Below are 11,726 nucleotides of genomic sequence, written 5' to 3'. Positions count from 1 at the left end.
ACTACAGGTGGTTAAAAATTTAGACGCACATTAGGTTCTGTTAAGTTAGATTCATTTGTAGGTTAAGATCGAGTTAACCTATTAAATATAGCACACATTTAACAATCCAATGAGTTTAATTGTGTTACGTGAAGTTAAGTTATGTTAGGTTAGTTCAGGTTTTTTTAGGTTAGGATAGGCTTGACCTCTTTGCAGGTTAAGCCCAAGCTGACTCAAACGGTACCGCAAACATAACGGGACAACATAATCAGTTTAATTGTGTTTCGTGCGGTTAAGTTAGATTAGGCTAGGTTAGATTTATTATGTGAGGTCAGGTTCTGTTGGGTAAAGTTATGTTAAATAAGTTGATATCAGGCAAGGGTTGATCCTTTACAGTTGTCGACATGCTTTTGAAGTGAAAATTTGCATCACTGGCATTATTTTGAAATTTATTTGCCTCAGTGCATGATTTTTCGTCATTTTTTGAGGTTATGGCTCAACCATGACGTGATGGGTGATTTTTGATACCGAATTTGAATTCAGCGCCCCAAAATCCATAGGAATACGTGTGTCTTGTTACCAGATCCGCACACTTTTTTATGTGTGTCTGTGTTATCAAGTAACTTATTTATCCTGAACATTTGAAATTTTGTTTAAGTAAATAACATTTTCTCAGCAATTTTTATCGATAATATATGTTTATTGACCATTAAACTGTAATACATTTAATTCTAGAATAATATATTTCGTCTGATAATTCGTATAATATACTTATCGAGACATTAAAACTTTTTTTTTAAATCTCACTTCCACAATTTATAACAAAATATTCCTAAACTTTATTTAATCTTATTTAATATTTGTGTACATAAATGTAACTAAGTACTTCTTTTCATTTAAATTGTATCGGTTTCAATTGAAAACATAGTGGTCGAAGATAAAATTAATTTTTCACCTTTTTTGTTAACAACTGTAGGAAGTATGATTTTCGCTGCAAAGTTTTAAAACCGGCTCTTTAGGAAATTTGAAAAAAGAATTTAATTTTGATAATTAAAAATCTTGTAATCATCATCTGCAGATTCCTTTCATAGATGGATGAATTATTTGAAAGAAAACTGAAGAAAAAAACTATTTAGAGATTAAGTTTTTGTACCATTTATCTCGTATCAATTTGATGTAAAACTTCAAGTTCGATAATTAAATTTTAACTAGTTTGGATCAAATTAAAAATATATCCTAGTTTCAGCAATGAAATAAATAAAGGTAATGCGAACGAATGAGTTTTTAATAGTTCTATCCGAAAAAATCTCTTTTAAACGCTTTAATTTTAATATTTATTAAGAGATAAAGAGGAGTTAAGAAATCTAATTAACATTCAATTTAATCTTAATTTATTTTCTTCATTTGAACCAAGGGATTTTCATGTCAGGTATTCAATCATGTTGGAAGTTAGGTACTAGATTATACAGGAATATAGGACCGCCATGTTTGTACTACGCTGCTTGGCGCGAGTACAAATGTTTATTTAAAAAAAAAAATTCTTATTTCAAGAGACAAATAAAAAACTAATGTTCTATAAAGCGAATAATCAAATATGTTATTAAATATCTGATAAAGGCACTTTTCAATTTCTTTATACATACTGTGAATATAAAATTTGATGTAAAAAATAGAGGGAACGAAAGGGAGGAGTCATGAGAACAGCGAATGCAGGTTCTTATTCTTATGGGAAGATCAAGTCTAAAACAAAAATAAACTAAATCAAATTCTAAATACTGAAAATAAATTTTATATATATTGTTTATAATAAATATTTCGTATCCGCAACATAGAAATTATTACTTCGCATATTCTTACATAGTAATTCACTACTCACCTGAACGTCTGCAACATTGCGTCTAATTAGATCTCGAGTTCCAAGCAAAAACGAATAAGCGGACTTCACTTTGGTGACTATTTTCAGATTTTCGTGCACTGCAATTTACAATTTTTTATGTTTACCCTCCTACACAAAAAGTCGGATTGAGAAGTATTGCACTTTGAATTACTTAGCAATTGCATATTTTCTCCTTAACATTCTATCACATTCAATAGAATGGAGACAAATTCTGTTTCGCATTAAATCGCATTCTATATCATTAATACATATAGAACGCGAAATCACTAACTTGGGATGCAGACCTATTCCAGATTTGGACGTTATATACGAACTCTCGCATTAAAAAGTATTGTGTTTTTGTCCCAATGCGAGATTGTTGTAACGCAGATTTCCAGAGAACATTTCGTAAATGCAAAACATTACTTTTTAATCCGACGTTTTTTGCAGGGTCTTTTTGCAGGGTCATCTTAATGAATGAAGGATAATTTTGAGGGTCAAAACATTGTACGTTAACGAGCCTAAAACGAATATATAAAAGAATTTTTTATAGTTTACAGACCCGAAAATCTGATAAAATTAAGGAAATTTGACAGCTTTTAACAATAGCAAAATTTTGAACACAGCTTTTTATTGAAAAAATAAAAGAAGAGGAAAAGAAGCAGATGCTTATTTTGAATTGCCAATAATTACAAATATTTCAGCTAATTACCTCTAATTTGAATCACTTCATTATCTTTATTAGAACTGAAAATAGTACAGTTGTATATTTATGTACAAAAAACGAACAATCTGTTATATTCTGAAACTTTTTCAACGGTAATTTGTTAAGAAGTGTTTAAAGTATCACCATGCATTTTTTCAGATTTTCCCTATTATTTTTTTAATATTAAACTGCTCCAAAGTTCGCTGTCGATTAAAGGCTGTCAAATTTCCTTACTTTTTGTCAGATTTTCGGATCTGTAACCTACAATTTTTTTGCGACATATTCGTTTTAGGCTCATTAACATACAATACTTTGATCTTTAAAATGACCCTTTATGGATTAAGCTACCATTTTTTCATAACTTACTTTTTAACGTCAAAACCAGAGGACTCGCATTTTCTCGCTGATAATAGTTATAAAGTACAAACACGGCGGTCCAGAAGTCCTGTATAATGTAATACCTTAGCTGAGAACTATAATTGTAATAATCGTATCATGCCCCTAATTTGAACTTTCCATTGTTTATTTCTTAATTTTGATTAAGTTCGAAAATGTCGCACCTTACTGAACTGAATTGGACACTCAAAAATAAAACGAAATATGAAAATAAAATTTGTTTACTTGTTGTAATGAAGAAACCTGTAAGCAGAATTTGTTCTGTTTAATATCACAAATATTATATTTCATAATTACGTTTCTTGCAGTACGTAAGATTGGCACATGACACACGACCAGAGCCGATAGTTCAACTTTTGTGTAGAGAGTGGAATTTGGGTTTACCAAAACTTCTGATCACGGTTCACGGGGGTCGTTCTAATTTTGAACTGCAACCAACGTTGAAAAAAGTTCTTCGTAAAGGACTTCTAAAGGCGGCCAAAACAACGGGAGCATGGATATTTACCGGAGGCACCAATACTGGTAATTTTCCTACATAATTTATTAAGAGTTCTACAGACATACGGAAATATATAATTTATAATTAAAAGTCCTTCTCTTTTATTTAACATGAGTAATTAACTCTCGCATCTAATTAACTCAACAATTCTCTCATTTTAGGTGTTACAAGGCAGGTGGGCGATGCTTTATTACTGGAACGTGCCCAGAGACAAGGGCGAGTTGTCAGCATTGGAATCGCACCTTGGGGAGTTTTGGAAAAAAGTCACGAGCTTGTCGGCCGCGGAAGAGAAATTCCGTACGACTCTCTCTCCTCACCTTGGTAGGTTCTTTTATTCGTTATACGTCCATGTGAGATAAGCAATAAATCGAAACGAGACGGAGGAAATCTATTTTTTATTAAAATATCGTCATTGAAATTGAATAGTGTTGTAATTTATGTGATACGTTATTTAAGGTCCAAGTATGCTGTTTTGAATAATCGTCATTCCTTTTTTCTCCTGGTGGATAACGGAACCGGTGGAAGGTATGGAGCGGAAATTGTACTGAGAAGAAAACTTGAGAAATATATATCAAATCTCAAACTTCAGCCTTGTGAGTATTCTTCATTTAATTTTTATTTCTAAATTTTTAACAACTCTAAACTTCGTTTTCATAGTTAAAAACTATTAATAAAAAGAAAGGCAGTTTTGTAGGGATTCTTCTTTAAGGGTGGATCATGTAGACGTTGAAAGAAATAAGTTTAAAACAAGACCTGAAAAACCTCTAATATATATTTTTTTAATCAGTTAATTATAATAATAAAGGTATTGTTTCAGTATTTTTGTTTTAAATTATGTAACCCTATCAACGTAACATTGAAATGTTGGCATTCATATGGCTAAATATAGAATTTGAAGTACCTCATAGAAAATAAACTAATTTGAAGACAAACAACTGTGTAGAAAAATATAAAATTATAAAAAATTGCGACAAATCACAATTTTTGGTACCGCTTTCTTCTGGCTTACTGACTAGTACAAAAATTTACCGGGAAACTGTTTTAAAAAACCGTTGAAAAGATTATTAAATTGCGCGTCAACTGAGCCCTAATAGAGATACTTGTTACGTTTTGGAGAGAAAATACTGCGCGAGAAGTTACAAAAAAATAAAGAATTTCGCGAATTTAATACCTCGACTATAACTTGTGGCATGTCCTAGGAAATGTTTGAACCAAAACTTCCAATTCATACAAAATTAGTCTTTGAAGTATTATCTTTAATTTAAGCCTATAAAGCTCAAAAAATCGTGACGGGTTGTATAGATACGACTAAAAAGGTCCAAGTATGCCTGCACCGAATTTCAGTCGCTTTAGCGGCGAGTCTGGCCTTCTGCGGTGCTCGCTGACCGAGACTCGACGCAGATACGCTTGGACATTTATTTTCGTATTTTGGGAATCTATGAATATTTGTGAAGTATCATTGGCTTAAATTTAACATGAGATTTCAAAGATTACGTCCTGTCAATTTCAGTTTTTCCCCTGAGTATCGTAAGTCATAGCATGAGCAGAATTTGAGAAACAAAATCTCAGAAATTCACGGCGACCACCGCACTTGCGGTAGACAGCAGTAATCATCGACTTTGACTTCATTTTGGAATCATTTTATTGTTATTATTATTATTAAATGAAGCAGCAAATACTAATGTGTTCAGTGATATTTATGTAACAAGAAGTTTTTTTATTTTACTGACCAAAAAAGATTGGTTAAAACCAGGAATCAATTGTAAAATACTAGGAAATTTTATTTGTTAAATTTGAGTAGCCATTCCGTAAGTGCAATTTTGTTTATTGCAGACACGCACAGTAGTATACCGGTGGTTGCGCTCGTAATAGAAGGTGGTACAAATACTATTAGATCAGTTTTGGAATATGTAACTGACGATCCACCTGTTCCTGTTGTTGTTTGTGATGGTTCCGGTCGTGCTGCTGATCTCATTGCTTTCATGCACAAGTAAAATGGCAAAACATTATATTTTCTCTTAAAACTAAGGTAAATAAATTACAAAATAATAAATAATTTTAGATACGCATCCGAGGATGAAAGCGAGGAAGGTGATGGTCCGTTGGAAAGTATGCGGGAACATTTACTTGAAACAATAAAGCGAACTTTTAAAGTTTCCGTGGAGCAAGCAAATCAACTTTACTCTGAACTACTACAATGTGTTCGCAAAAAACACTTGGTTCGAAAACTTCTTTATTTCAAAGTTTTGAAAAGTTTGTTAATTCTCACGCCTACAAGATTGTTTACTGTATGAAATATATTGTGATACTGTTGTGTTCCATAATTAAATTTAAATTGCAGATCACAGTCTTCAGGATAACACAAGAACGACCTCAAGAATTGGACCAGACAATATTAACAGCTTTGTTTAAATCAAAACAATTATCGCCTGCCGAACAATTATCTCTTTCATTAATATGGAATAGAGTAGACATCGCTCGCAGTGAAATTTTCGTTTACGGGCAAAAATGGCCACCTGGAGCTCTCGAACAAGCAATGATGCAAGCTCTCCAGCATGATAGAATTGATTTTGTGAAATTACTTCTGGAAAACGGAGTTTCGATGCGAAAATTTTTATCCATTCCTCGTCTTGAGGAATTGTATAACACGGTACGTTTACCGACTTTTTGTTGTTTTCTTTATGTTATCAGGGTGACCACCCGACCGGAATCCCGGGAAATTGTGATGAATTCATTTTCTGACGGGACATTTTTTTATTGTAAATTTTAGTGGAAAAATTTCTAAGTATTCGGAATGTCGTATGAAATAATGCAAAATGGTTTGTTATCAAATTTAACATTTTTCAAATTTTGCAATTTAGAAATCAAGAGAATATATCAAGAATTTTAAATTTATAATGATTAAAATTGAATAATTTTGGATCGAAATTGGATAAAGTAGATACTTTTAAATCGGTAGGTAGTGCTAAAATTCAACAATATTCTTATTTGAATCCTTTCAGACTTGAAATATTTGTTTAAAATAGAAAACTTTAATTGTTGAATACTTTTTCGTTTGTAATCTTCAACTTTGAATTAAAAGTGTAGAATAATTTTACATTAAAACTTTTAAAATTATTTTACTTTAAAATATCGTTCAAACATGCAGCATTTAGCAACGCAATTTCGCGAATTTTGATTGTCCTAAATGTACAGTTGTTCAAGTTTTAATAAACACTTTTTAAACATGTTAAATTCGATTATTTTTTATTTTGGAAACTGAAAGAAAAACGGTTTAATTTTAATGGCTTCTGCTTTCAATTTTTCGAATTCAGTGTAATAAATTATTTGTAGATAGCCAATTATTAAAATTTTCCATTTGTACAATATTGAACAATTCAGTTTGAAATGCTTTTAAATTTGTTTTTTTTTTCATTTTAACAAATATTTGATAAAAACATGTCAAGGGGTCAGCTCGTGGGCTGAGGTCGACTCAAAGGGTTATTAATAACGACAGGGTTCATTAATTATTTTGTGCAATTCTGTTAGTTTATTAAAGAGATTAAGGGTTTTCCTGCGTTTGGAAGTATTTTTTTGTTTTGAGATGGGTTGATTATTTTTATCGGGTTTGTTTATTAGAAAAAATAGGATTCTAGGGATAAATGTAGATGGCTAGTCTAACGGATTTTATGGTCTGCGGTGATTTTTTGTGAGGATGTGTGAAAAATTGTTTATATAATCTAGAGAGAATTCGCACTTCTCGAGTGTGTTGGATTTTCACCCACTAAAAACACATACCCTTCCCTAACTGGCATTGATTCCGCCCGAGGAATCACTTTCGCATTACTTTAGGATGGAGCCGTTCTCTTAGTCCTGTAAGGCTCCTGCTGACTTCTTTCTCCTGATCTGCCACTGTCCAGAATTTTTTTGCTGATAGCATCTTTTTCACTATGCTATGGGGCGTTATACCTCCAATCTCTGTTTCTAGATACTCGATTTTTGTATGTTTATGTTCAGAAAATCTCTTGCATACAAGATGGTGTGGTACGCTTCATCTTTGGCCGTGTCACCGTACTTGCAGTCTGAGATGGCGGTTTTTCCTCTTTTATGGATATAGGCTGTGAAGAGTGCGTGTCTCGTGAAAATCTGCGACAGGAAGTAGATGATTTCGTTATGTTACCGCTCCGCCCGCTTGCTATTCAAATTATGGATCTAGCCATCCATCTGCCTCTAGTTTCGTCTCTCTATCTCCTTTACCACTTTTCTTTAGTGTCGGTTCAGACTTCTTTTTTCGCTTCTGTTTGCCTACCTGAGCCTTCCTTTAATGCAAGTGCTTTTGTTCCTTCGCTATCAGGTCTATCTGCACCACTCTGGCTACCACGGGGATTGCTGGTTATGCAACAATGCAATACAAGCAAGTGACTCAAGTGCTCCACGCTTTTGCTCTTCTGTCCTCCGTTACCTGTACTTTTCTATTATGGGCGCATCTTTTCAGATTTCTGCACCGTGCAATAGGATTGACGTGGTTACTGACATGAAAAGGCAGCATTTATTCGGCTTGGGACCTCGCATGTTACTCATGACAGCCTTGTCAGACGCTTGCCTTATCTATTCCTACAAGGTGAGCCTCATATTCGTCTGTATGCCCTATTAGTCAGACTCAGGCCGTAATCCGTCATCTAGTAACTGATGCGCCTAATTACCTGGCGCCAAGTTCTGGGTCACAATTATCAAGGCTGTGTGCAGCTAAAAGCGGTGAGTATGTATAGACTACATCGGAGAGTATATTCAATTCGTTACTCTGTGACGTTGCTCTTGGCCATACGGTGAAGGTACTGTGGCACTCAAAGCATTTAAAGCATTTCTCATGTCTGAGGGGAAGAGAAGAACGATTTTGCGAATGTAGCGGATTCCTTGTTGTTCTGCTTGTGCAGCTCCCACTATCTCTTGTACTGCGTCATCCGTAGATCGTTCCTTTCTAAATGTATACTGTCTGCTAGATCAGTGATACATAACTCGCTCGCTCTCAACACAATGCTAGCAATCTTTTCCCCACCACTTCGACACGCGCTAGCCTGTGCTAGCTATATCTCCTGCAGCTTGTATAGCTGCTTGTGGGCTGGGCTTTAGGAGATTTTCTAGCAGATGCCTAGTAGTTTCAAGCATAATTAGAAGAAGTCTGTATGTTCATGCAGAATTTGGTTCTCATTTTTCGTTGGTGAAGACTACCAGTTACTGCGCTTTACACTGTTTTGGAAACATCCCCACCTTGAGGCAGCTGTTGTTTATTTTTAAAAGCAGCTACGAACCGCCCATGCGCTACTGACTTCAGTGCTTCCGGTCGTGTTCCACCTGGGTCTGGTACTTTCCTTTTTAGCAAGGACTTCGTGGCTTACTCAAGTTCCTTCTCGGCGAAAAGTGGTATTTTAGAACTTACGATTTCCACACTCATCGCTTCTGGTTTGATGCGTCGGAAAAAGTTTGTCCACGATATTCGTAAAAGTTTGATTACCGCGTATGTCGGCTTCAATTATTTCAGCCCCTAGGGTTCACTGTCCACCTCTTTACAGAGTTTATTCCATTAGATCTTTTGCATCTCCTAATAGCCTTTCGGAATTAACTTTTTCGCTGCTTTCAACGCTGAAGCTCTGATGATCGTTTCGCTTGAACGTTTTTTCATCGTTCATTGTTGTTTACATCGTGAGCCAGTCCTTAATTATGTTGTGGTTTTTTTATTACTTTTTTATTCATCTTTTTTAACGTCTTGGTGAAGGTGGAGCTGATACAGAATTAGCATCAGCAGGGTAGTCCTGAGTATATGCAGAAAGCAGTACGTTGGAACTTGACTTTGATCGTATAATCAAAAGAGGGAGTGACTCGTAGGAAATGGGGGCCGGGAGTAGAATCGATGAGTACGCAATAATTATGGTGCCATTTGTTTGGGGTTTTCTATGATGAGTTACGTAACTTAGATAATAAGGTCGTTGGCCGTTTTTCTGCGAACTCAAGCTATGAAAGGCATCCAGGGTTGAGGTCTAAGTATGGTCTATACGCGGTTTTAGGTTCAGGCAGTCGTTCTACCGGAAGACTATTTTTTCCCCAAAGTGAGGGTTTTTATACTTTCAATACAGGGTAAACTTAACGTTAAAATGGTCTAACAGTTGGAAATAGATGCGCGTGCACCAATGCGATGCGACAATGCTTCATTCACGTTGTGTCGATACTACGGCTATTTCCCAAGTTCTATTGTGGCGAAACATTGAGAGAGGTGTGGCTGCGCCTAGAGGTAGCTTGGGTTTACTCTCTGAATATAAAACGTTTCGGGCGAACGCTAAAGAACTCTGTACGAGAGGCAACTGTCAAACTTAGGAGGAGCAACTTATCTTCGAGTAGGGGATTAAGCTTTCGGTGTGCTTTTCAGGGAATCCTGGGTGACGATTGAGTTCTTCTCGGTGAGGGCTCTGACTTACTTCGGTACAGAAGTAATCCTCTCCGTATATATGAAGGGGATCTTTTTGGCGACGCAGATATTCGATGATACGGGAGTGACATTCTCCGTGACGCAGGTATTCAACGAAGATCCTGAAACGTTGGCATGTAATCGGGTAAAATAAAAGCTAAAAGTTTTGTTCTGGATTCGTGTTCGAGGTGTGCGCTTTGGGGGCTCGAGGTTGAGGGAGTCTAGGTCTCAAAACGCTTAGTAAACCACTGATCCTTCTGCTACCGCGAGTGTTATCCATTTTTCTGTCACTTTTTTACATTCGTCATATTTTAAACAATAAAATAGTTACCGTATTATAATACCTTACGTGCTTCAACTACTCCTTAGCCATTTGTGTACAATAAACAGTGTATGTGGGGGTACAATCTACATTTTCATATTGTGAAATAAGATATTAGAAGTACGAAATTAAATTGTTCTGATTTGAATGCCTTACATTCTTGGTAAAGAAGAGCTTTGTCGGAAAGACAGATTTTGATTTGGTTGATACAGAAAAGTAATTTTCTACTGTTTACAATTTTCTATTGTGATTTTTTATTTTTAATATATATACATAAATCAAGGAAAGCGTCATGAATATGCTGATAACCTTAATTTTTTTAAAACCATTTTTAAACAATTCCTCAGTAGTAAATATTAATTTAAATACATTATATTGTCTTGTTACCAAATATTGGAGATAGCGTCTTGTACCTGTTGCACAATAATTAATTCTGTTCATTTGGTGTCGGTAATTACGTCACTGTCATAAATTGGGCCTGTGTGAGTGACGAACGTAACGACGTAAACGCTAAATAATTGAACTTTGAAAAACTTTGTCGGTGTCAAATTAGTTGGAGCATCGGGGGCGTGAGCTGCAGCGTTTAAAGGTTTTGAGCAGTTTTGAGGGATCAGTGGACACTGCAGAAAAATTGCCTAACTTCTGGCGAGCTGCGTAAACTAGAGAAATCTAACATGGTGCACCAGTATAGGTTAACTTATACTATGCCCATTTGCATTTTTTGCATTTTTAAATCAAATAAAAACAGTTTTACTAAAAATAGCTCAGAGGGGAAAAAGAGAAGGATATTTAAAATATGTATGGAAAAATTAGACCAAAATATTCGACCGTTTGGCCGTAAAATTTGACCTCGCAAAACCCGGATGCAAATGAATGCCCTTAACAAGTAGAGCCTGACGGTGGCAGACCACTCACGGTGCAGGTGAATTCGATTATCACCGGATTGATCTGCGCTCATCGCTGAAAAGTTCACGAGCGATGATCTTTTTGTCGAAGTCACTGCAGGAGATCTCATATGATAGACTCGCGCTCGCCACGTAAAAGTTCACTGAGTGGTGCGACTTCGTTTTTTATATTCCAATGACAGTTGCGGATAGATTGCCCTGTCGGCGAAAGGAAGAATCATGGATATGCGTGAAGTGTAATTCATGATCATAAATATAATTTCGCAGGCATTAATTAGTTAAACAATCCTTCGCTTCTGCACTTAGTCTCCATCGTCCAACTTTTCTGATTAATTTGAAAAATATCGTCTATGCCAATTAAACTTTTCTAACTCTCTGTGGACACGTTTCCCCTACTTCAAATTATACCTCAATTTTTCAGTTTTGAATTTTAATATTTAAAAAACTGTAAAAAGTGTTTGAAAAACGTTAACTTTTTCTGGTTCTTTAGTGGCTACCCTGTATGACAGGGACGTTTACAGGAAGAGCAAAAAGCTGTCTTTTGTTAGTCTCCTCTCTTATCGTCTTAGGTAAAGGGCGAAAGAGCGTGCAAGGAGAAAGTACG

At 35.3% G+C, this 11,726-nt stretch overlaps 1 protein-coding gene across 11 annotated transcripts in view; it reads left to right on the top strand.

Moving 5' to 3' along the window:
• Positions 1 to 11,726, top strand: part of LOC117168887 (transient receptor potential cation channel trpm) — a 102,790-nt gene that overhangs the window by 36,470 nt on the left and 54,594 nt on the right. For all 11 annotated transcript variants that reach the window (XR_004466575.1, XR_004466572.1, XR_004466574.1 and 8 more), the window contains 6 exons: positions 3,266 to 3,479; positions 3,618 to 3,777; positions 3,913 to 4,049; positions 5,290 to 5,446; positions 5,519 to 5,675; positions 5,798 to 6,106. Coding sequence is in view for 1 of the 11 variants with exons in the window: in XM_033354795.1 (XP_033210686.1) it covers positions 3,266 to 3,479; positions 3,618 to 3,777; positions 3,913 to 4,049; positions 5,290 to 5,446; positions 5,519 to 5,675; positions 5,798 to 6,106 (1,134 nt within the window). In the remaining 10 variants the exon portion in view is untranslated. The remainder of the gene's footprint in view (positions 1 to 3,265; positions 3,480 to 3,617; positions 3,778 to 3,912; positions 4,050 to 5,289; positions 5,447 to 5,518; positions 5,676 to 5,797; positions 6,107 to 11,726) is intronic.

This window comes from Belonocnema kinseyi, chromosome 3 (genome assembly GCF_010883055.1).
Source record: "Belonocnema kinseyi isolate 2016_QV_RU_SX_M_011 chromosome 3, B_treatae_v1, whole genome shotgun sequence".
In the NCBI taxonomy this organism is placed as follows: Eukaryota; Metazoa; Arthropoda; class Insecta; order Hymenoptera; family Cynipidae; genus Belonocnema; species Belonocnema kinseyi.
The sequence above is the reverse complement of the archived record's forward strand: the minus strand, read 5'-3'. Positions and strand labels throughout refer to the sequence as shown.